The sequence below is a fragment of the Aotus nancymaae genome, unplaced genomic scaffold (assembly GCF_030222135.1).
Source record: "Aotus nancymaae isolate 86718 unplaced genomic scaffold, 86718_ANA_hifiasm-v0.15.2.pri h1tg000062l, whole genome shotgun sequence".
Classification (NCBI taxonomy): Eukaryota; Metazoa; Chordata; class Mammalia; order Primates; family Aotidae; genus Aotus; species Aotus nancymaae.
Window position 1 is genome coordinate 4,851,465 of NW_026988476.1, and position 26,333 is coordinate 4,877,797.

A 26,333-nucleotide genomic window follows, 5' to 3' on the forward strand; every position below is an offset into this window, starting at 1 on the left:
ATTACAGGCATGCACCACCATGCCTGGCTAATTTTGTATTTTTAGTAGAGACAGGGTTTCTCCATGTTGGCCAGGCTGGTCTCAAACTCCCAACCTCAGGTGATCCACCCGCCTTGGCCTCCCAAAATGCTGGGATTACAGGCATAAGCCACTGCACCGTCGATCTGGAGAAACTTTATCACAAATGCACGTGTACAAAAAGAATATCTCTTCTTTTCTCTTTTTCTTTTTTTCTTTTCTTTTTCTTTTTTTTTTTTTTTTTTGAGACAGAGTCTCACATTGTCACCCAGGCTAAAGTGCAGTGGCACCATCTCGGCTCACTGTAGCCTCTGCCTCCCGAGTTTAAGTGATTCTCCTGCCTCAGCCTCCCGAGTAGCTGGGATTACAGGCGCCAGGCACCACACCCAGCTAATTTTTGTATTTTTAGTAGAGATGGGGTTTCACCATGTTGGCCAGGCTGGTCTTGAACTCCTGACCTCAAGTGATTCTCCCTCCTCCCCCTCCAAAGTGGTGGGATTACAGATGTGAGCCATGGCACCTGGCCATCTCTTCCTTTATTGAGGAAGTTTCAGTGTTGTCACATACATGCACATTGCTTACATACACAAAGTCAACATTGTGGCCAGGCTCTATGGCTCACTCCTGTAATCCTAGCACTTTAGGAGGCAAAGGTGGGTGGATCAGGAGGTCAGGAGTTTGAGACTAGCCTGGCCAACATGGTGAAACCCCATCTCTACTAAAAAAATACAAACATTAGCTGGGCATGATAGCAAGCGCCTGTAACCTCAGCGACTCGGGAGGCTGAGGCAAGAGAATCACTTGAACCTGGGAGGGGGAGATTGCAGTGAGCCAAGATCACACCACTGCACTCCAGCCTGGGCGACAGAGTGAGACTCTGTCTCAAAAAAATAAAATAAAATAAAAGTCAACATTGTGATAATACACATTCATGCAGTCCAGTTTCTGACGTCCAAGGCAGCAGAAGAAAAGTCGTTCCCAGCTCTGAGAGAGACCAGTTTGGCTTCTGTATTTGTTCTCTCTGGGCCAATTGGATGGTGCCCACCAACACTGAGGGCAGATCTTCCCAACCTAGTGCACTAGGATTCACACAGTAATCTTCTCTGGAAACATCCTCATAGTAACGCTCAAAATAACACTTTACCAGGTTCCAAGGTATTCCTTACCAGACAAGTTGACACCTAAAAGTAAGTCCGCCCTTTGTCAACTTGGCACCCATACACATCTACTTAAACCATACTTAATTTCCAAATAAAGACAATAACAAAGTAATAGTTCCACCTAACATCATGCAACTAACATAGTGCAACTATCCTATGGACAACTGAAAATTCACTAATTCCTTGCCCAGAATTTAGCTTTTGGGATTTTCATTTTTAAGAATTTTGATTTTCAGGATTTTTGATGTTAGGGATTTTAGACTTTGGTGATTTTGATATTTTGGGATCTCGACATTTAGAATTAGGGCATTCAAGATTCGGTCTTTTGGCTCATGTCATGGCTCACACCTATAATCCCAACACTTCAAGCAGGATCTCTTGAGGCCAGGAATGAGACCAGCCTGGGCAAAACAGTGATACCCTGTTTCTATTTAATATATGATTATGTCTTTCAGGATTATGATCCAAACCTCTATGGATAGTCCATATAGGAAGGAACTACAGCCTCCTGCCAAAAGGCAACACCAACATGCCAGCAGATCCTCTAGCCCCAGTCAAGCCTTCAGATGACTACAATCTTAACCAACATTTAAACTGCACCCTGGCCAGGTGTGGTGGCTCACACTTGTAATCCCAGCACTTTGGGAGGATGAGGCAGCCAGCTCACCTGAGCTCAGGAGTTCGAGACCACCCTGGCCAACGTGATGAAACCCTCTCTCTACTAAAAATAAAAAATTAGTCAGGTATGGTAGTGCGCGCCTTTAATTCCAGCTACTCAGGAAGCTGAGGCATGAGAATCATTTGCAACTGGAAGGCAGAGGTTACAGTGAGCCTAGATGGCACTACTGCACTTGAGCCTGGGTGACAGATTGAGACTCTGTCTCAAATGAATTAATTAATTAAAAATAAACTGCAACCTCTTGAGAGACCTCAGGTTAGAACTGCCAAACTGAGCCATTCCTTAAATTCCTGACCCACAGAAATCACAAGGTAACATCTGTTACTTTTTTAGTACCCTAAATTTGGGGGATAATTTGTTATACAGAAAAATATACAAAGGTAAGAGAGCCATTCAAAGGTCAAGATAAGATCATGAAACTTGCCGGGCATGGTGACTCGCGCCTGTAATCCCAGCACTTTGGAAGGCTGAGGCGGGCAGATTGCCTGAGCTCAGGAGTTCTCGATCAGCCCAGGCAACACGGTGAAACCTCGTCTCTATTAAAAAAAAAAAAAAAAGAAAGAAAGAATATGAAACTTTCATTAATATAGTTTCAGATTCCACAGTGCATCTAACCTTGAAGAAAGTAATACTTGTCAAGCTTTCATGTAGTACCAAAGAATATCAACAATTATCTGGCCGGGTGCAGTGGCACATGCCTGTAATCCCAGCACTTTGAGAAGCCAAGGCAGGTGGACAACTTGAGGTCAGGAGTTCAAGACAAGTCTGGCCAACATGGTGAAACCCTGACTCTACTAAAAATACAAAAATTAGCAGGGCCTGGTGGTGGGCACCTTTAATTCCAGCTACTTGGTAGGCTGAGGCAGGAGAATCACTTGAACCCAGGAGGTGGAGGTTGCAGTGAGCCAAGATCATACCACTGCACTCCATCCTGGGCGACAGAACAAGACTCCGTCTCAAAAATAAATAAAATAATTAAATACATGGTGATATTAAAGCCAGAAATATTAATAACTAGATAATAAAGAAAGTCTCAAAAAATTTCAAAGAAGTTATGGCATACTAACTATGGTCTCTGTTCAAAGCAATTAAATAACATATCAACTAGAGCCTCAAACTTCTGGGCTCAAGCAATTCTCTTGCCTCAGCCTTCTAAATACCTGGGACTATAGGCGCTTGCCACCTCACCTAGCAAAAGATAGATACATTTTTAAAGTTCTATATATGTTTAGAAATTGTAAAAGAAGGCTGGGCACAGTGGCTCACACCTGTAATCCCAACAGTTTGGGAGGCTGAGGCAGGAGAATCGCTTGAATCTGGGAGGTGGAGCTTGCAGTGAGCCGAGATTGCACCACTACACTCCAGCCTGGTAACAAAGTGAGACTCTGTCTCAAAAAAAAAAAAAAAAAAAAAAAAAAGAGAGTGTCTCAATGTATTACCCAGGCTACAATGTAGTGGCATTATCAAGGTTCAATTCAGCCTTCGCCTTTCAAGCTCAAGTGATCCTCCCACCTCAGCCTCCCAAGTAGCTGAGACTATAGGCACACACCACCACGTTTAGCTAATTTTTAATTTATTTTGTAGAGACAGGGTCTTGCTATGTTGCCCAGGCTGGTCTTGAACTCTTGGGCTCAAGCGAGCCTCCCCACTCAGCCTCCCAAAGTGCTGGAATTATAGTCATGAGCCACTGCACTCAGCCATATCATTCTTTTAGACTAAAAATCCACAGATGCCTACAATGCAATTTCCCCTCAAGCTGCCACTGACGGTTTTTATATTAATACCCAAGAAATTGTATCTTGATTGTTTGCAACAGAAGTAATAAATAGTAGGCACAAGAGGTGGCAGAATTTTTTTTCTTTTTTGAGATGGAGTCTCACTTTGTCACCCAGGTGGGAGTGCTGTGGCACAATCTTGGCTCACTGCAACCTCTGCCTCCCAGGTTCAAGCAATTCTCCTGCCTCAGCCTCCTGAGAAGCTGTGACTACAGGTGTGTGCCACCATGTCCGGCTAATTTTTGTATATTTAGTAGAAACGAGGTTTCACTATGTTGGCCAGGCTGGCCTCAAACTCCTGACCTCAAGTGATCTGCCCGCCTCAGTCTCCCGAAGTACTGGGATTACAGGGGTGAGCTGCCACACCTGGCCAAAATTTTTAAGTCAAGTCAGAAGGGGAGGTTGCTTTCCATCACCATAAATTTCTATTTTAAAATGTGCTTTCATTAAGTTTAGAATACTGGTTAAGTGTACTCCTTTTCAGAGAAGGACCTTTATTACTTAAAGCATCTGACAGTACCTACTCCATGCAATTGTTTGTTTTTTGTTGTTGTTGTTTTGAGACAAAGTCTCAGAGACTCTGTCACCCAGGCTGGAGAGCAGTGGCGCAATCTTTGCTCACTGCACCCTCCACCTCCTGGGTTCAAGCAATTCTCCTGCCTCAGCCTCCCGAGTAGCTGGAATCACAGGCATGTACCACCACACCTGGTTGATTTTATATTTTTAGTAGAGACAGGGTTTCACCATGTTGGCCAGGCTGGTCTCGAACTCCTGAACTCAAGTGATCCACCTGCCATGACCTCCCAAAGTGCTGAGACTACAGGTGCCAGCCAAGGCTACCCGCCTACTCCATGCAATTGTAACAGTTACTAAATATTGTCATTCCATCACGTGGGGTGGGGGTGAATAAAGATACAACTTAGCAAAAACAATAAAGACAATTCAGGAAACACTTTCCAGTTTAATTACATCAAAGCTATATCCAAAATAAAAATAACAGAACAAAGATTGCTTATAACTCCAGAACATTTTAATTCTAAAGAGCTTTAATAAATAAAAAGCCCCATAGTTTCCAAATGTTCATCAAAAAGAGAGTATCAGTCCCATCCATACGGGAGAAAAATCAAAGAAAAAAAAAGGAGAGGGTGAGAGATGAATGAAGGTTGACAACTATTCTCCTTTATAAAGAGAAAACACTGCTTCCTCAATGTCACTTAAGGATAGGAACAGGCAGGAGGAAAGTAACTGTCCATATTTGCCTTATATACGGTATTGGGTAATTAAATGCCAACTGCGCTGTTTAGGAATGGCTTGCTAAAACATTGAAAAAATGAAAGACTTCATCCTTGTCATAGACTGCCACTTCGGTGGAACATTCGGTGCACATGACTGGGTGATAGATTTCTTCCACATCTGTCTCTGTCTTCTCGGCAGCATCTTCCTGGTCAGACCTCATCTTCTTATGGCCCCGCCTTTTCTTCCTGTTCTCTGAGGCTTTATATCTTAGAACCTCCTCTTTGTTAATAGAACAATTCATCACGAACATCGCTCTATATTGAGTTTTGTACGATTCATGCCTAAGAGAAAAATGAAATGGAGAATTGGGGTGTATGTTCTATTTTAATAGTTTATCCATTTAGATAAAATTTGAGAACACAAAAAACTTACTGAAATACCAACCAAAGTAAAGACATAGGAACAAAACAGCAAGTTTAAAGAAATTTTAAACAGTTGTTTTATGAATAATTAAAATAGGCTGGGTACAGTGGCTCATGCCTGTAATCCCAGCACTTTGGGAGGCCGAGGTGGGCAGATCACGAGGTCAGGAGATGGAGACCATCCTGGCCAACATGTGAAACCCTGTCCCTAAAAAAAATTAAATAATTAATTAAAATTGTGGACAAGGTGGCTCACGCCTGTAATCCCAGCACTTTGGGAGGCCGAGGCTGGCAGATCACCTGAGGTAGGGAGTTCGAGACCAGCCTGACCTACATGGAGAAACCCCGTCTCTACTAAAAATACAAAAAATTAGCCAGGTGTGGTAGCGCATGCCTGTAATCCCAGCTACTCGGGAGGCTGAGGCAGGAGAATCGCTTGAACCTGGGAGGTGGAGGTTGCAGTGAGCTGAGACTGTACCATTGCACTCCAGCCTGGGCAACAAGAGCAAAACTCCATCTCAAAAAAAAAAAAAACAAAAAAAAAACTTGTGGACACAGCTCACTACAGACTTGAACTCTTAGCCTCAAGTGATCCTCCTGCCTCAGCCTCCCTAGTAGCTGGGATTACAGGCACAAGCCACTGCACCTGGCAGAAGAAACTTTTTAATATATAATAGTATAAAGAAGAAATGTATCCTCTTGTCTACTGCTTTTTGAAAGTAACTTTTATCTCAGGGAAAAAAAATCATTTACCTTTCAAACTCAGACAAAAGTTGTTGGAAACTTGCCAGGTAATGTGCAGTAATCTTTGACTACTGTCTTTTCACAACGTGGCCTGAGACTCTGCCCTCTTCTCATTACAGATGGTGCCACTGTGGTCAACATTTTAGTAAAAGCTACATGTTTAAAAGCTTAAGGATGGGCGCGGTGGCTCACATCTGTAATCCCAGCACTTTGGGAGGCCGAGGCGGGCGGATCACGAGGTCAAGAGATCAAGATCATCCTGGCCCACATAGTGAAACCCTGTCTCTACTAAAATATAAAAAATTAGCTGGGCGTGGTGGCGCGCGTCTGTAGTCCCAGCTACTCGGGAGGCTGAGGCAGGAGAATTGCTTGAACCCAGGAGGCGGAGGTTGCAGTGAGCGGAGATTGCGCCAATGCACTCCAGCCTGGCGCCTGGCGACAAAACGAGACTGTCTCAAAAAAAAAAAAAAAAAAAGAAATTAAAAAAAAAAAAGCTTAAGGAGCTTCTACTTTATAATGTCTACTCTCAGCTATTATACATTTAATTAGTCTAGTGTCGGGGTCCCAAAGCCCAGGCTGCAGACCGGTACCAGTCTGTGGCCTGTTAGGAACTGGGCAGCACAGCAGGAGGTGAGCAGCAGGCAAGCGAGCATTACTGCCTGAGCTCTGCCTCCTGTTAGATCAGCAGCATTAGAGTCTCCTAACAGTATGAACCCTATGGTGAACTGCGCATGTGAGGGATCTGGGTTGCGTGCTCCTTATGAGAATCTAACTAATGCTTGATGATCCAAGGTGGAACAGTTTTATCCCAAAACCATCCCCCTACGTTGTTCACCTCATATATGTAATTTTCCTACTAATTTTCCCACTTAGTAAGTTGTTCTTTTTTTTTTCCCCTTAGACCTCAAGCGACAAAAATACCTATCTGGCTGAAAACAGTGAACTCACACTATGCACTCGTTAGCTCCAAATATTAATCTTTACCTTCACTATCACCATAACCACCTGGAATTAAGAATGTGTAAGTGGGCACTTCTCCAGGTAAAAATGTAATCTAACTTTTCAAAATACCTGAAACAAAAATAGTTCTAGTTTCCTGTGTATGTACTTGCATGACTATATCTGTCTCAGCTAAGAATCCCTTATCATATGTTAATGTATATTTTTCCCTTTCTCTGTATCTCTTGTGCATCAGAACAAATCATTTTTCTGAACTTTTTTTCCTTTTCTTCCCACCTCAGTCTCCAAAGTAGCTGGGACTATAGCCATATGCCAACATGCCCAACTAAGTACTTTTTGGTTTCATAGAGACAGAGTCTCACTATGTTGCCCAGGCTGATCTCAAACTCCTGGCCTCAAGCCATTCTCCCATTTCGGCCTCCCAAAGTACTGGGATTACAGGTATAAGGCACTGTGCCCACGATTTTTTAAAAAATTATTTCAATCTCTTTGTTTCTGAACTGCCTGGGCTATCTTGGAGATCACTGAGTTTTCTTAAAACTGCTATTTTGAATTCTTGGTCAGAGAGCTCACATATCACAGTGTTGTTGAGTTCAGTCACTGATTCCTTGTTTTATCCATTTGAAGAGGTCATGGTTCCATTTGCTACTGTGTCTTGTGGAGGTACATCTATGTCTTTGTATTGAAGGATTAGTTATTTATTCCAGTCTTCTCTGCTTGGCTTGTTTTGGTTATTAGATATGTTTACCTAGAGATTCTTTGCAATTTGCAATTTGCAGGTTGATATGCTTTTTTTCCCCACTAGGTCACTGCTTCCTTTTTGGCACTAGATGGCACTTTAAGCCCTGGTTTGCCTTAGTTCAAGTAAACACTGAGAGTGCTGCCTGTCCCAAATGGGGGAGGTCCCAAAGAGGATAAGGATATCCCAGTAGGCTGGGAAGGCTGGCTAGGGGTTCACAGCTCCGCCCTGTGGAACAAACCTCCCATAGTGTGGTGCTGCTGAACAGACACTCTGTTGGCATTTCCTTTGGCGGAGTTACAGTGGAGTTTCCAGGGTTGCAGATGTAGTCCCACCTCCCCTCTTTGTCTCTGGCTATCCTCAGTAATATTTTTTCCTTCAGGCACTCTTAGTGCTTCCTCACCAGAGAACTCAAGAAGGGAAAGAAGCTGTTTGTTCACTTCAATCTCACTTTTTCTCATGTAAAGATCATGAGCTCAGAGGAATTTTTCTGCTCACTTGGTGCCAGGCAGCTTGTGGAGAAGAAAGAGCAGATATGAAGTCCACTTCTCTTACTGTCTGCTTTAAGCTTTTTTCACTTCTCTGTGGCCCTAGAAACTGTCTCCTCCTTTTATTTGAGATCTGGGATACTTTATATTTGAGATCTGGGATACTGGTGGTGATAGCTTCAGTGCTGTATAGTTGGTTTTGGTTTTCTGCAGGGGGAAGGAAAGCCAGTTTGCTTCTACGCTGCTATTTTGCACTAGAAAAGATACTTTTTTTTTTTTTTTTGAGAGATGGGGATCTCACCTTTGTTTGGCTGCCCAGGCTGCAGTGCAATGGTGGTCCAGCCCACTGCAGCCTTGAACTCCTGGGCTCAAGCCATGCTCTCACCTCAGCCTGTTGAGTAGCTGGGTCTATAGTCTACATCATTATACTCAGCTAATTTTTTGGTTTTTTATGTTTTGTAGAGACCAGGTATCACTGTGTTGCCTAGGCTGGTCTCAAACTCCTGGGCTCAAGTGATTGCCTCAGCCTCCCACAGTACTGGGATGATAGGCATGAGTCACTGTGCCCAGCTTAAAAAGTATAAAAGCTACTTTTTTTTTTTTCTGAGACAGAGTCTCACTCTGTCACCAGGGTGGAGTGCAGTGGTACGATCTCGGCTCACTGCAACCTCTATCCCCCAGGTGCAAGTGATTCTCCTGCCTCAGCCTCCTGAGCAGCTGGGACTACAGGCACGTGCCATCACGCCCAGCTAATTTTTTGTGTTTTTAGCAGAGACAGGGTTTCACCATGTTGGCCAGGATGGTCTCGATTTCTTGACCTCGTGATCCACCCGCCTCAGCCTCCCAAAGTGCTGGGATTACAGGCGTGAGCCACCGTGCCAAGCATAAAAGCTACTCTTTTTTTTTTCTTTTTAAAGACAGGGTTTCACCATGTTGGTCAGGCTGGTCTTGAACTCCCAACCTCAGGTGATCCACCCGCCTTGGCCTCCAAAGTGCTTGGATTACAAGCGTGAGCCACCAAGCCTGACCTTTTTTTTTTTTTTTTTTTAAATAGAGATGGGGTTTCACCTTGTTGGTCAGGGTGGTTTCAAACTCCTGACGAGGTGGGTGATCCACCCACCTCGGCCTCCCAAAGTGCTGGGATTACAGGTGTAAGCCACGATACCTAGCCAAAGCTACTCTTAATAGAACTATATATAACCAAAATTCATTGTATAAAGATTAGTCACATAGCACCAAGAATATAAATACAGAACCTTATCAGATTCCTGAGTACCACAAAAGTCTGTTTCTGGGCTGGGCGTGGTGGCTCACGCCCATAATCCTAGCACTTTGGGAGGCCAAGGTGGGCAGATCACTTGAGGTCAGGAGTTCAAGACCAGCCTGGCCAACATGGTGAGACCCCTGTCTCTGCTAAAAATACAAAAATTAGCTAGGTGTGGTGGCAGCCGCCTATAATTCCAGCTACTTGGGAGTCTGAGGCAGGAGACTCACCTGAACCCACAAGGCAGAGGTTGCAGTAAGGTAAGATTACACCACTGCACTCCAACTTGGGGAACATCTCCAAAAAAAAAAAAAAAAGTCTGTTTCTGATTTAAACAAAATGTGTGTGTGTGTGTGTGTGTGTGTGTGTGTCCTTCATCCATTACCTTTGGCAATCAAGGCAGAGTGTGGTCATGCAGGCAGGACAATTCAAGACAGCGTCACTATTTGGAACAGGCTGTTGTTGATGTGACCTCTGTCGTCCCAAACCATGGTAACTAGAACAGAAGAAAGTGGAAGAAACACATATTAAAACCAGATTTTGGTTTCTAGTGTCATTTTCCAATAAAAAGAACCAGTCCTCTTCAGAGAAATGGCTAATTCTAGGAATGAGAAATACAAGATGAACTTGGATCATCTTTTAGTGCCAGAAAGGAGGACGTATTCAAGAAAACAAAAACCTAACAATGAGGTGGTTATGACAAAGGGAAACAGGAGCCAACTAAAAGAGTCACCAACTGCCAAAGCTGAGACAAACTGAGCAACAAAATAAAGTAGGATTGGATTATAACCCAAAGTATAAAATAAATACCCAAGAGTCCATGCTAGTATAAATGTATTGAATAAATAAATAAATGGGGGAGAACAAATCCCCACACAGAATTCTAAATGATCTATAAAGATGCTCTTCTGTCACAGTGGTGGAATGTAACTCCCTAGTCCTTAAGTCTGGGTTGGACACAGTGACTTCCTTCCAAAGAGCACAGTATGGTAGCGGGGTAAAAGACTAACTTCATAGTAGAGAAAGCTAACACTGGTCAGCAAGGTGATCAAGGCCAACATCAACACACAAAACTCATGCTGGTAGTATGTACTCTTGAAATAATGTGATGAAAATAGCTCTGTACTTCTATGTTTTTCCTCACAAAAATCCATAATCCCATCCTAATTATGAGAAAAAACATCAGACAAATTCCCACAGAGGAGCTTCCTACATATACCTGACTAGTGCTCCTCAAAGTACATAACGGCACTGAAAACAAGGGAAGTCTAAGAAACTGACATAGTCAAGAAAAGCCTGTGGAGACATGATAACTAAATGTAATGTAGTATTCTACATGGGAACCTCAAACAGAAAATGAACATTACATAAAAACTAAGGAAATTTTTTTAAATTATGGACTTTGATTAATAATAATGTATCAATATTAGTCCATTAATTGTGACAAATGTACCAAAAATAAAAGTTCATAACTTTTTTAAAAACAGTACAGCTACATTTAAAAAAGAAGCATACAGCCAGACATGGTGGCACACATCTGTAATCCTAGGCCAAGCTAGGCAGATCACTTGAGCCTAGGAGTTTGAGACCAGCCTAGGCAACATGGTGAAATCCTGTCTCTATAAAAAATTTTTTTAAATAAAATGAAAATAAAAATAAACAATCACACACCGGGCATGGTGGCCCATGCCTATAATTTCAGACCTTAAGGAGGCCAAGGCAGGATGGGATTGCTTTAGCCCAAGAGTTTAAGACCAGCCTGGGCAACATAGCAAGACCTCGTGTCTATTAAAAATTAAATGAGAGGCCAGACACAGTGGCTCACGCCTGTAATCCCAGCACTTTGGGAGGCAGAGGTGGGTGGATCACGAGGTCAAGAGATCGAGACCATTCTGGTCAACATGGTGAAACCCCATCTCTACTAAAACTACAAAAAATTAGCTGGGCATGGTGGCGCGTGCCTGTAATCCCAGCTACTCAGGAGGCTGAGGCAGGAGAATTGCCTGAACCCAGGAGGCGGAGGTTGCAGTGAGCTGAGATCGCGCCATTGCACTCCAGCCTGGGTAACAAGAGCAAAACTCCGTCTCAAAAAAAAAAGAAAAAGAAAAAAGAAAAAAAGGCTGGGAGTGGTTGCTCACACCTGTAATCTCAACACTTTGGGAGGCTGAGACGGGCGATCACCTGAGGTCAGGAGTTCAAGACCAGCCTGACCAACATGGAGAAACCCCATCTCTATTAAAAATACAAAATCAGCTGGGCATGGTGGCACACGTGTGTAATCCTAGCTACTCAGGAGGCTGAGGCAGGAGAATCCCTTGAACCCAGGAGGTGGAGGTTGCAGTAAGCTGAGATCACGCCACTGCACTCCATACTGGCCAACAAGAGTGAAAACTCTATTTCAAAAAAAACAAACAAAAAAAATGGCCAGGCACCACAGCTCACACCTGTAATGCCAGCACAGGAGGCAAAGACAGGAGGATCACCTGAGGCCAGTTCAAGATCAGCTTGGGCAACACAGCAAGACTTCTCTACTAAAAAGCATTTTTTAAATTAGCTACAAGGTGTGTGCCGATAGTCCCAACTACTCAGGAGGCTGAGGTGGGAGGAGTGCTTGAACCCAGGAGGCAGTGTGTGCCTACAGTCCCAGCTACTCAGGAAGCTGAAGCAAGAGGGTGCTTGAGCCCAGAAGTTTGAGGCTACAGTGAGCTATAACTGCACCACTGCACTCCAGCCATGGCGTCTCTTAAAAGAAGGTGGGGCGAAGGGTGTAGAAACAACATAAAAATCCCTCAGTGGATGAATGGATAAACAAATTGTGGTATATACATACATGGGATACTATTCAGCCATCAAAAGTAAAGTATTGACATATGCTAAAATGTAGATGAACCTCAAAAGCACTATGCCCAGTGAAAAAAGCCAGATACAAAAGGCTACATACTGTATAATATCCCATTCATTCTGTATGAGGTGAATCTTTGGGTATAAAAAAGAAAAAAAAAAAAAGAAAAAAAAATCCCATTCATATAAAATATCTAAAATAAGCAAATCCACAGAGACAATGCACAGATCAGTGGCTGCCAGGGGCTGAGGGGAAGGATAGGGAAACTACCTAACAGTACAGGGTTTTCTTTTGGGATGATGAAAATGGTTGAAACTAAATAAAAGTGGTGGCTGTACAGTATTGTAAATGGTATTAAATGCCACTAAACTGTTCACTTTTAACGTGGGTAATTTTATTATTTAATTTCATCTCAAAATTTTTAACTGCTCCTTGCAGAGCAGGGCTACCCCATAAGCAGTGTACACAGAGTAGCCTCATCTCAATGTTTTTTGTTTTTGTTGAGACAGTCTCACTCAGTCATCCAGGCTGGAGTACAGTGGTACAATATCAGCTTAATGCAACCTTTGCCTCCTGGGTTCTAACGATTCTTGTGGCTCCCGAGTAGCTGGAATTACAGGCACACGATACCACCCCCAGCTAATTTTTGTATTTTTAGTAGAGAAGGGGTTTTGCCATGTTGGCCAGGCTGGTCTTGAACTCCTGATCTTAAGTGATCACCCGCCTTGGCCTTGCAAAGTGCTGAGATTACAGCATGAGCCACCAGGTCTGGTCTCATCTCAATTTTTAAAGATTGAATTTGTAAGTAGTTAAAAAAAATCATTTGAGTGCTAAATCCACAAAAACTTTTTTTGAGACAGGGTTTCACTCTATTGCCCAGGCTGGAGTACAGTGGCGTGATCTTGGCTCACTACAACTTCCACCTCCCAGATTAAAGTGATTCTCCCACCTCAGCATCCTGAGCAGCTGGAATTACAGGTGTGCATCACCACAGCCCCACTAATTTTTGTATTTTTAGTAGAGAGGGGGTTTTCACCATATTTACGAAGCTGTCCTCAAACTCCCAACCTCAGGTGATTCATCTGCCTCGGCCTCCCAAAGTGTTGGGATTACAGGCACAAGTCACCGACCCAGCTCATGCACATAATTCTTAATCTCAAAATAATTTAAAAACTACATCTGAGGCTGGGCACAGTGGCTCACGCCTGTAATCCCAGCACTTTGGGAGGCCAAGGCGGGCAGATCATCAGGTAGGAGTTCAAGACCAGCCTGGTCAGTATGATGAAACCCTGTCTCTACTAAAAATACAAAAATTAGCTGGGCATGGTGGTGTGTGCCTGTAGTCCCAGCTACTTAGGAGGCTGAGGCAGAAGAATCTATTGAACCCAGGAGGCGGAGGTTGCAATGAGCCGAAATTGCACTACTGCACTCCAGCCTGGGCAACAGAGCAAGACTCTGTCTCACAAAAAATAAAAAATAAAAAAAAACTGCATCTGAAAAAAAAAGTCAAGTTTTTCTTGAATCAAGAGACTGACTTAGCCTGAATTCAACAAGTTTTAAAAAAACCAACTGTCTGACTAAAATTTGCCGGTTATTTTCAAAATAAAGTATTCAGCAGTTTTTTCCTAAAACTTTTTTGTGTGTGTTTGTGTAAACACATACGCATACATTCAAAATGTGAATGCAGTGGAAATCATCTTTCAATCATTTTTTTCTAAAGATTCTGAATATGAGTTTAAGTTCTTACCCCCGTCTCTGTGCATCAACCCAGGCCTGATCTCTGTTATCTTTTTCAGGATCATATAGTAATTCATCATTTGTTGGAATCTTGTGTTGTTTCTTCTTTTTTTTCTTGGTCACCTGTACTAATTTTGAAAATGTTAGGATATGGCTAAGAATCACATCTCAAGTTCATACTTCTTTAAAAGAAGAGTCTCATTTCCCAAGCCATACATTTATTTATTTTCCTTAAAAAGTTAAAAAATATGCTTAATGATGGGGAAGATTAAAAAAAAAAGAAAGAAAAAAAGTTTAAAAAGGGATGGACACAGTAGCTCATGCCTATAATTCTAGCACTTTCAGAGGCCAAGGTGGGTGGATCACCTGAGGTCAGGAGTTTGAGACCAGCCTGGACAATATGGCGAAACTCCATCTCTACTAAAAATACAAAATTAAGGCCAGATGCAGTGGCTCACACCTGTAATCCCAGCACTTTGGGAGGCCCAGGTGGGCAGATGACCTGAGGGGTCAAGAGTTCAAGATCAGCCTGGCCAACATTGTGAAACCCTGTCTTTATTATAAAAATTAGCTGGGCATGGTAGTGGGCATCTGTAATCCCAGCTACTTGGGAGGCTGAGGCAGGAGAATCACTTGAACCCAGGAGGTATAGGTTGCAGTGAGCCAAGATCGTGCCACTGCACTCCAGCCTGGGCAACAAGAGCGAGACTACGTCTAAAAGAAAAAAGAATACAAAATTAGCCAGATGTGGTGGCAGATGCCTAATCCCAGCTACTCGGGAGGCAGAGGCAGGAGAATCTCTTGAACCTGGATGGGGGTGGGGGGCGGCAGTGGTTGCAGTGAGCTGAGATGGCGCCATTTCACTCTAGCCTCTGCGAAAGAGAAAACTCTGTCTCAAAAAAAAAAAAAGTTAAAAAAAAACCCTTCATCCAAACAAATGCTTGTCCAGGTGAGGTGCAGTAGCTCATGCTGTAATCCTAGAGCTTTGAGAGGCTGAGACAAGAGGCTCACTTGAGAACAGGAGTTCAAGACCAGCCTGGCCAACATAATGAGACCTCATCTCTACACAAATAAAAATTAAAAATTAGTCAGACACACCTGTAGTCCTAGCTAATAGGGAAGCTGAGCTAGGAGGATGAGGATGCAGTGAGCTATAGCAGTCTGAGGAGTCTGAGGATGCAGTGAGCTATAATTGCACCATTGCATTGCTGGAGCCTGGGTGATAGAGTGAGACCTATCTCTAAAGAAGTAAAAAGTTGACAAAAATTTCAAAAATAAAGTTCTTCTCCAACTAATAAGACATTAAAATGAAAATGACAGAGGACACAAAAATTGTTTCTTTACCAAAAGCTGGTATCTCAAGGACTAAGTTCAAACAATGAGAATTCAAAGTCTCAAAAGAGCCACTCAAAGCAAGCCAAGAATAGAAACTGGCCGGGCGCGGTGGCTCACGCCTGTAATCCCAGCACTCTGGGAGGCTGAGGCGGGCATATCACCTGAGGTCGGGAGTTGAAGACCAGCCTGACCAACATGGTGAAACCCTGTCTTTAAAAAAAAAAAAAAATTAAAAAAAAAAAAGAATAGAAATTATTTTTGATGGATGAATTCTCCACATTCTTATATATAAAATGCTACTGAAATTGGAACAAAAATATTTCAAAAGTGAATTGAAAAAACAAACTATGTGGTCAGGCCAGTGGCTCACATCTGTAACTCCAGCACTTTGGGAGGCAGAGGCAGGAGGATTGCTTGAAGCCAGGAATTCGAGACCAGCCTTATGTAACAAAGCAAGACCGTGTCTCAAAAAAAAAAAAAAAAAACTAAAACAAAAAGAAAAAAAAGGAAGAGAGGAAAAAAGAAAGAAAATAGAAAAAAAACCTATGGAGTCTACATACACTAGACTTTTTTGTTGTTGTTTTTTTGAGACCGAGTTTCACTCTGTTGCCCAGGCTGGAGTGCAGTGGGGCGATCTTGGCTCACTGCAACCTCCACCTCCCAGGTTCAAGTGATTCTCTGCCGCAGCCTCCCAAGTAGCTGGGATTACAGGCACCTGCCACCATGCCTGGCTAGTTTTTGTATTTTTAGCAGAGATCGGGTTTCACCATCTTGGCCAGGCTGGTCTTGAACTCTTGACCTCGTGATTCACCCGCCTCAGACTCCCAAAGTACTGGGATTATAGGTGTGAGCCACCTTGCCCGGACCTACGCTAGACTTTTTCTTTTGACATGGAGTTTCGCTTTTATTGCCCAAGCTTGGGTGCAATGGCTTGATCTCGGCTCACTGTAACCTCTGCCTCCCAGGTTCAAGTGATTCTCCTGCCTCAGCCTCTCAAGTAGCTGAGATTACAGGTGCATACCACCATGCCCAGCTAATTTTTTTATTTTTAGTAGAATCAAGGTTTCATCATGTTAGCCAAGCTGGTCTTGAACTCCTGACCTCAGGTAATCTGCCTGCCTCAGCCTCCCAAAGTGGGCAGACATCCTGAGGTCAGGAGTTCAAAAGCAGCCTGGCCAACATGCAAAACCCCATCTCTACTAAAAATACAAAAAGTAGCCGGGCATGGTAGCATGCACCTGTAGTCCCGGCTACTTGGGAGGCTGAAATACCAGAATTGCTTGAACCCAGAAGGCAGAGGCTATAATGAGCTAAGATTTTGTCACTGCTCTCCAGTCCGGGTGACAGAGTGAGACTCTGCCTAAAATATATATATAAATAAAGACATATATTTTAGCAGGTCAATAAGTAATAATGCATAAAAGCATAATATTGTTCTTTACCACAGAAATTTGTTATTTGAATATTTCAGTGTAATTACTCATATAACTAGTTTTAGCTCTTATCATGTTCCACTTTGCTCAAATTTTATAAAAATTCAATTTTGAAGCACATAGAGGCTGACTGAAAGCAACACTTTATGAAAAATTCTGGGGCCCAGCGCGGTGGCTCACGCCTGTAATCCCAGCACTTTGGGAGGCCGAGGTGGGTGGATCACGAGGTCAAGAGATCGAGACCATCATGGTCAACATGGTGAAACCCCATCTCTACTAAAAATACAAAAAATTAGCTGGGCATGGTGGCATGTGCCTGTAATCCCAGCTACTCAGGAGGCTGAGGCAGGAGAATTGCCTGAACCCAGGAGGCGGAGGTTGCAGTGAGCCGAGATCGCGCCATTGCACTCCAGCCTGGGTAACAAGAGCGAAACTCCGTCTCAAAAAAAAAAAAAAAAAATTCTGCAGGAGGAGGCCAGGCGCAGTGGGTCACACCTGTAATCCTGACACTTTGGGAGGTTGAGGCGGGCGGATCACCTGAAATTGGGAGTTCAAGACCAGCCTGGCTAACAAGGTGAAACCCAGTTTCTACTAAAAATATAAAAAATTAGCTGGGCATGGTGGCACATGCCTATAATCCCAGCTATACAGGAGGCTGAGGCAGGAGAATCGCTTGAACCCAGATGGCAAAGGTTGCAGTGAGCTGAGATGGCACCAATGCACTCCAATGTGGGCAACAAGAGCGAAACTCCATCTCAAAAGAAAAAATAAGAAAAATTCTGCAGGAGGATTAAACATAGAAAATATTTGCAGTCATGAAAACAAATATTGCTGTTATAGAGAACCTAAAGGGGGAGGTGACAAGAGCCCTGAGGAGGGGAGGTATTAAGTTGGGAAACACTCTCACTCCCTAGGTATACCCAAGCAGCACAACTGCTGGTGCCATGTTCTCACATGCCTGCATCCCCAGCTTTTCTCATTAACCACTCCTGCTTTTGTTTTAACATCAATGGCATATAATTTCTTTTCTTTTTTTTTTTTTGAGACAGAGTCTCACTCTGTCTCCCAGGCTGCTGAAGTGCAGTGTTGGAGATCTTGGCTCACTGCAACCTCTGCCTCCCAGCTAAAGCGATTCTCCTGCCCCAGACTCCCAAGTAGCTGGGACTACAGGCATGCACCACCACACCTGGCTAATATTTGTATTTTCAGTAGAGACAGAGTTTCGCCAAATTGGCTAGGCTCGTCTTGGAACTCCTAACCTCAGGTGATCCACCCACCTCGGTCTCCCAAAGTGCTGGGATTACAGGCGTGAGCCACCACGCCTGGCTGCAATTTCTTAAAAGACCAAACTAGGAGGGAAATCCTAACATTCAATAATTGTTAGGTAAACCTTTTTAATAAAATATAACTGCTAAACCTGGTAAATAGGTTACTCACCTGCTTTGTCTTCATCCTCAGAATCAGAATCAAAATATACATCATCATAGTATCTTGCTGGAGCTGTTGCAACTTTTCCATTTCCTGAGGAAGATCCTAATCAAAGCAGATGTAAAGTTTATAGACTAAACCATACATAATTCACAAGACAAAAAACTCCATATATTCTTCCATCACCTCAAAGCAATATCAACTCATTCATAATATCATTTGATGGTGAAATATTTTCACATCAATGACTTACTCGATGTCTATGTCCTGTGCAGGCACAGAGAACTGACCCTCCTTAAAATGTTCCAAATCTTGAGAAAATTCTTCTCTCTCCCTTCCCACAAATCTCATTAAATAAAATAGCCATATTTTCAGGTTGCCAGCACACGTATCTCTACCTTTCGGTCATGCAGTTCACTGTGCAGAACAAAGAGCAAACATTTTGTTCTAAAAACACTGGAAGAAAAAAGATAAGAGCCGGGTACAGTGGCTCATGCCTGTAATCCCAGCACTTTGGGAGGCCAAGGCGGGTGGATCACAAGGTCAGGAGACCAAGACCATCCTGGCTAATATGGAACCCCGTCTCTACTAAAAATACAAAAAAATAACTGGGCATGGTGGCATGTGCCTGTAGTCCCAGCTACTGGGGAGGCTGAGGCAGGAGAAACACTTGAACCCGGGAGGCGGAGGTTGCAGTGAGCCGAGATGGCGCCACTGCACTCCAGCCTAGGGGACAGAGTCAGACTCCGTCTCAAAAAAAACAAAGGATAAGAACCCTACTAAGAACCCTATAGGAAGGCAGGAGAAATGAGTCAAGGACACAGTCTTCTCCTCACTTGAGCCCAGATGTCATCATATGCCCACATCCCTAATTCCTCTTAATTAGCATCTGATTTAGCTTTTATTATATTATTATATGCTTTCAGTTCTTTCCAGCTAATTCATAGCGTATCAACTGAAAATCAATGCTGCTGAAGAGTCCTACTTTCTTTTTTTTTGAGATGGAGTCTCACTCAGCTCACTGCAACCTCTGCACCGCCCCCTCACCCCCAATTCAAAAGATTCTCTTGCCTCAGCCTACCAAGTAGCTGGGATTACAGGCGCCTGCCATTGCGCCTGGCTAATTTTTTGTATTTTTAGTAGAGGCAGGGTTTCACCATGTTGGTCAGGCTGGTCTTGAACTCCTAACATCGTGATCTACCCGCCTCAGCCTCCCAAAGTGCTAGGATTACAGGTGTAAGCCACTGCGCCAGGACAGAGTCCTAGTTTCACAAACCAGTTTTCAGGTCAGGTACATTTTACATAAAGACCAAGTATCAAAATGAAGTATGTTTCATTACTTACTAAATGAGATAGCAATCTGTGGTGATACATGATTAAAACTGCCACATTTTAGTGCCATCTAACCCTAAAAATACTTCTGTAAGTTTGTGTGTCTTTTTTTTAACCCAGAGTAAAAACTGCAAAATAAAATTAACCAAGTAAACAGTACTAACTAATCTCTTTCCAAGCGCATAAGACAGTTCTCTGTAGTCATCAAAGTAAACTCCAGGCCAGGCACAGTAGCTCACACCTGTAATTCCAGCACTTTGGGAGGCCAAGGCAGGAAGATCACTTGAGCCAGGAGTTTAAGACCAGCCTGGACAACATAGTTGAGACCCTGTCTCTATAAATTTTTTTTAATTTTTTTTTTTTTTTTTTTGAGATGGAGTCTCGCTCTGTCACACAGGCTGAGTACAATGGTGCGATCTCAGCTCACTGCAACCTCCATCTCCCGGGTTCAAGTGATTCTCCTGCCTCAGCCTCCCCAGTAGCTGGGACCACAGGTGCGTGCCACCAAGCCCAGCTAATTTTTTATATTTTTAGTAGAAATGGGGTTTCACCATGTTGGCCAGGCTGGTCTTGAACTCCTGACCTCAAGAGATCCACCTACCTCAACCTCTCAAAGTGCTGGGATTACAGACATGAGTCACTGTGCCTGGCCGCTACAATTTTTTTTTTTAATTAGCTGGGCACAGTGGTACATGCCTGTGATCTCAGTTATTCAGGAGGCTGAGGTGAGAGGATCATTTGAGCCCAGGAGTTTTAGGCTGCAGTGAGCTATGATCACACCACTGTACTCCAGCCTGAGTGGCAGAATGAATCTAAAATAATAAATAAATCAGTAACTTTTTTTTAAATGAGAAAAAGAAGACTCTTTCATTCAATAAATATTTACTGAACACCTACTAAAAGTGCTGGGGACACAGAAGAGCACAAATAAGGTTCCCGCCCTTATGGAGCTTACAAAAATATATATATAAAATTGAACCAAAAGTTTACCAGTTCCCAGAGAGGATAACTTGTCCCGCATTGTTTTCATGGTAGAATTTAATTCAGCTTCCATTTCCTTTTCAAATTCATCTTCACTAGATGATTCACTTTCTCCAGTAAGACATTCTCTGATGAGTTTTCGTTTTTGGTCAGGAGTTCCATGTAAAAGCACATCCACTTCATCTTCAGAGCTAGGATATTTAAATCAAAAAGAATACGAATATTTTAAAATTAAAATAATTTAAAACTCCCAGTATCTTACCGTCCAACAACAAGTTTAAGTTTTACATGGTTGCATTTGATGTATATTACATATTGCTATTCTCAATAGGCTAGCTCTGCATATTTCTAATCTTTTTTTAATTTTCAATTTTTTTTTTTTTTTTGGAGATGGACTCTCACTCTGTCACCCAGGTTGCAGTGCAGTGCCATGATCTCAGCTCACTGCAACCTCCACCTCCCCAGTTCAAGTGAGCCTCCCACCTCAGCTTCCCCAGTAGCTGGGACTACAGGCACATGCCACCATGCCCAGCTTTTTTTTTTTTTTTTAATTTTGTAGAGATGGGGTTTCACCATGATGCCCAGACTGTTTTTTGTTTGTTTGTTTTGAGATTGAGTCTCACTCTTGTCACTGAGGCTATAGTGCAGTGGCATGATCTTGGCTCAATGCAACCTCCGCCTCCTGGGTCCAAGTGATTCTCCTGTCTCAGCCTCCCAAGTAGCTGGGATTACAGGATTCAGACATGCCATTTCAAAAAATAAACAGATAGATAGATAGATAGATAGATAGATAGATAGATAGATAGATAGATAGATAGACAGATATTCTGGTTGTGATATTGCACTATAGTTTTGTAATATGTTAACACTGGATGAAACTGGGGAAAGGATACACAGGATCTCTCTGTATTATTTCTCTTATTCTTTAAGACGGGGATATCACTGTGTTGCCCAAGCTGGAGTACAGTGGTGCCATCTTGGCTCACTGAAACCTCTGCCTCCCGGGCTCAAGTCACCCAACTGCCTCAGCCTCCCAAGTAGCTAGGACCACAGGTATGCACTACCATACTCAGTTAATTTCTTATGTTTTTGGTAGAGACAGGATTTCACCATATTGCTCAGGCTGGTCTTGAACTCTTGAGCTCAAGTGAGTCTCCTGCCTCAGCCTACCAAAGTGTTAGACTTATAGGTGTGAGCCACTGCACCAGGCCTGTATTATTTCTTATAACTGAATGTGAATCTACAAAAACCTCAAAATAAAATGTTTAACTTAAAAAAACAGAATCACAAAGCAAGAGTTATTTTTTCTGCCAATTTTCTTCAATCCTTGTGATTATTTCAAGCAAAGTCTCAGTTTTCAGCACTGCTGGGAAAGGCAATAATGCATCATGGATCCTGGATATGCAAGTTAAGTATGCCAAGAATGCAAGGTTCTGACCACTGTTCACTCCAGCCATTTCTCAGGATTGTGTTTGCAGCAAACAACTTTGAGAAATGAGATAATGTCTCCTTCCAGGACAAAGAGCAGGTATATTTATTGTCTGCTATGAAAGAGGTGGATTCTCCAAGCTGAAGTATTTTTTAGCCACAATGCCAAACGACTGAATATGCAGCATTCTTCTAGGACCCTCAGCGTAATACTTGTAGGGCTGAGAAGCAAGAGCAAGTCACACAAACATGATGTTCATGCTGCTTGCTGTGCTATGTGTAGTCTTATCTTTGACCCAGGAGTCTCGTGTCTTCAGTCAGTTTCTGTGAAACAGTGACAAGCTACAATGTATTAGCTTATAAATAGTGTAAAATTAAATCCTGACAGATACCTAACACTAATCTCCCTTTTTAAAATAATAAGCATTTGTCTTAGAGTCTTCAGCAGGCAATACTGTCAGATAACATTGTTTTGTTTTTATAATATTCAACTTTACAGTTACCTTACCAGTGGCAACTGTCTCAGGATTATAAAGCTTCTTTAAAGAAATGTTACGAGCCGGGCGCGGTGGCTCATGCCTGTAATCCCAGCACTTTGGGAGGCCGAGGCGGGTGGATCACAAGGTCAAGAGATCGAGACCATCCTGGTCAACATGGTGAAACCCCATCTCTATTAAAAATACAAAAATTAGCCGGGCATGGTGGCGCGCGCCGTAGTCCCAGCTACTCAGGAGGCTGAGGCAGGAGAATCCCTTGAACCCAGGAGGCAGAGATTGCGGTGAGCCGAGATCGAGCCATTGCACTCCAGCCTGGGTGACAAGAGCGAAACTCCATCTCAAAAAAAAAAAAGAAAAGAAATGTTACAACATGCCGGACTCCATGGCTCAAGCCTCTAATCCTAGCACTTTGGGAAGTCGAGGCAGGTAGATCACCTAAGGTCAGGAGTTCGAGACCAGTCTGGCCAACATGTTGAAACCCAATCTCTACTAAAAATACAAAAAATAAGCCGGGTGTGGTAGCACATGCCTGCAATCCCAGCTACCCAGAAGGCTGAGGCAGGAGAATCACTGGAACCCGGGAGGCAGAGGCTACAGTGACCCAAGATCCCGCCACTGCACTCCAGCCTGGGCAACAGAGTGATACTCAGTCTCTAAATAAATAAATAAATGAGACGTGTGTGTGTCTGTGTCCTTTCACAGACAGGACCCATAACTGAAACTCTTTTTCACAGAGAATCCTGGTATAAATCCTCACTCCTCACCAAAGAAATCTTAATAGCAGTCTGATTTCCTATGCATCCAATGTCTCCCATGACAATATGAGGAAACATTGTTCTTTTAATTTTTTTTTTTTTTTTTAAGAAATAAGATCTCATTATGTTGCCCAGGCTGTTCCTTTACTACTAGGCTCAAGAGATTCTCCCACCTCAGCCTCCCAAAGTCCTGGGACTACAAGCATGGGCCACCACACCCGGCCAAGGTTGTTAATGAAAGCATGGCTTCACAGAAAGCTTCTTTGAATAGAATGAATGTTTTAAGCTTTAAGACTAGGATCTGGCCAGGCACGGTGGCTCATGCCTGCAATCCCAAGACACTTGGAGGCTGAGGCAGGTGGATCACCTGAGGTCGGGAGTTCGACATCAGCCTGACCAACATGGAGAAACTCCATCTTTACTAAAAATACAAAATTAGCTGGGCATGGTGGCACATGCCTGTAATACCAGCTACTCAGGAGGCTGAGGCAGGATCATCACTTGAACCCAGGAGGTAGAGGTTTCGGTGAGCCCAGAACACACCACTGCACTCCAGTCTGGGCAACAAAAGTGAAACTTTGTCTCAAAAAAAAAAAAAAAAAAAAACAGAATCTGCTGACAGCTTAAGAAATAACTAGGGCCAGGCACGGTAGCTCACGCCTGTAATCCCAGTACTTTGAGAGGCCAAGGTGGGTGGATTACGAGGTCAGGAGTTCAAGACCAGCCTGACCAAAATGGAGAAACCCCATCTGTACTAAATACAGAAATTAGCCAGGTATGGTGGTGCATACCTGTAATCCTAGCTACTCAGGAGGCTGAGACAGGGCAATCACTTAAACCCAGGAGGCGGAGGTTGCAGTGAGCTGAGATTGTGCCACTGCACTCCAGCTTGGGCAACAGAGCAGACTCCGTTTCAAAAAAAAAAAAGAAGTAACTAGGCCAGGCGCAGTGGCTCACACCTGTAATTCCAGCACTGCGGGAGGCCAAGGCAGGCAGATCAGGAGGTTGGGAGTTTAAGATCCCCCTGACCAACATGGTGAAACCCCGTCTCTACTAAAAACACAAAAGTTAGCCAGGGGTGGTGGTGCATGCCTGTAATCCTAGCTACTCAGGAGGCTGAGGTAGGAGAATTGCTTGAACCCAGGAGGCGAAGGCTGCAGTGAGCCGTGATCTCGCCACTACACTCCAGCATGGGTGACAGGGTGAGACTTTCTCTCAAAAAAAAAAAAAAAAAGAAGAAGAAGAAGAAAGAAAAAGAAATAACTAAATTGGTGTAGAAATCTCTTGGCAACATAGCTTCAAGTTTCCCTGTAGAATAAATCGCACCCTTCTAGAATCCCACAAACTTTCGTCTGTGCCTGTCTCAGGTCAATATTTTCTACAATGCTCTTCAAGGTATCTACTTTATCTTATTACCCTTATTATACTGTAAGGCTCTGGAAGACAAGGACCTTATGATTTACCTCTGTAGCTAGGAGCAAAAATAAAGCAGTCCCCCGTGTAGAAAAAAAAAAAAGTCCTGTTCAATATTCCCTTATTTCTGTTTATGGCAGTTTAGTCAAGATGGGCACTTCACATTAAGTCCTATGAGCCTCACAATAAATTTACATGTGTCATACTATGTTATATAGCTTGTACAACTATAGGTTATTATAGTTACATTTTACAGATAAGTGACCTGCCTTAGGTCACTCTGCTGCCAAGCAGTAGAGGCAGGTTTCAATCTCATTGCTTTTGAAGATTTACACGCGGTCCCCGGTGATTCCGTAATATCTCTCTTTCTACAGAAAAATCGGCCCCGCCTCCCCGGGAGCTGCGCGACCCCATCACGAAAGCCCTTTGGCCTCGCACAAGTGACAGTGATGTACGACAGGCTCCCGAGCCGCTAGGCCGAGGGTCTGCATAGGCTCGGCAGGCGCAACGAGGGGAGGTGACAAGCCAGGCCTCCGCCCGAAGCCTCGGGTGCCAGGATAAGGCAGGGCCCACCTGCTCAAAGCCGGCTCCTCGTCACTAGGCTCTTCAATCGCGTAGGGGTCGTAGTCATCCGGAAGCCGGCTCATGGTGGCCTGCAGCGGCCTACACCTTCCACTCTGTTTACTCTGCAAGTCCCGTCCCTAAAGCGTCCCGACGCTACTTCCGCCTGCACTTCCGAGTCCCCCTTGCGCGCCTGCGCAGACGACAGAAGCGAAGGGTCAGATAAAAGGTGGGGAAGAGGCGGGGCTCGTGCCTGTAATACCAACACTTTGGGAGACCAACGTAGGAAAATCACTTGAGGCCAGGAGTTCAAGACAACCCCAGGCAACAAAATGACACTCTATGTCTACAAAAGTTTAAAACATTAGCTAGGCAGGGAGGCTGACGCAGGAGGATTGCTTGAGCCCAGGAGTTCAAAGGTGCAGTGAGCTGTGACTGCCATTGTATACTCTTGCCTAGACAAGAGAGTAAGACCTTTTTAAAAAAATGTTAACACGACCCCACTCTCCCATCACCCTACCCTGCCCTCCCCCGTAAAAATAAAATAATAATAATAAAAATGTTAACACAAATATCTAAAAACCACTGAAAAATTAGTGGATCACATAACCCAAATTCAATTTTAATTTGTGAATTGGATATTATACACAAAATTCCCACCTCATCACTGATGCTAATAATTTTTATTAAATTATCTATACCCCTTTAACTTTGAATTCTGAGGTACTTACACATACATTTTTCATATCAAATTGTGTCTTACAAACTATTCACTATGGATGGGCAGTGCTAAAATAGTCGCTTTTGAAGACTTTAAATTTATTATCAAATGTAGTTGCTTTTTGTTTATTTTAATTTTTTATAGAGACAAGTTTCTCACTATGTTGCAAACTCCTGGGCTCCAGTGATCCTCATGCCTCGTTCTCCCAAGGTACTGGAATTATAGGTGTGAGCCACTGTGCCCAGTCACATGTGGTTCTTAATAGATAATAATTACTGAAGTAACTGTCCATGCTGTATACACTGTCCACCCATCAACCACTAAGTAGCTGTATTGCTTATTATTGTTTGGTGTTGCGTTTCTGGTTTGCGTGCCTGTCAGTCAG

General features: G+C 43.3%; 1 protein-coding gene across 3 annotated transcripts in view; it reads right to left on the reverse strand.

Annotated features, from left to right (window-relative positions):
- Positions 1–2,189: 2,189 nt before the first annotated feature.
- Positions 2,190–26,333, reverse strand: part of EAPP (E2F associated phosphoprotein) — a 33,623-nt gene continuing 9,479 nt past the window's right edge. The window contains exons 2-7 of one of the 3 annotated variants that reach the window (XM_064365781.1): positions 25,240–25,420; positions 20,583–20,764; positions 18,270–18,365; positions 14,075–14,192; positions 9,871–9,981; positions 4,574–5,209 (exon numbers count right to left, since the gene is read on the reverse strand). In XM_064365781.1, the coding sequence (XP_064221851.1) occupies positions 4,933–5,209; positions 9,871–9,981; positions 14,075–14,192; positions 18,270–18,365; positions 20,583–20,764; positions 25,240–25,313 (858 nt within the window). In that variant the 5' untranslated portion in view covers positions 25,314–25,420 and the 3' untranslated portion in view covers positions 4,574–4,932. Of the gene's footprint in view, positions 2,394–4,573; positions 5,210–9,870; positions 9,982–14,074; positions 14,193–18,269; positions 18,366–20,582; positions 20,765–25,239; positions 25,421–26,333 lie in introns of those variants that run through there. The other 2 variants (XM_064365783.1, XM_064365782.1) reach the window with 2 other exon arrangements.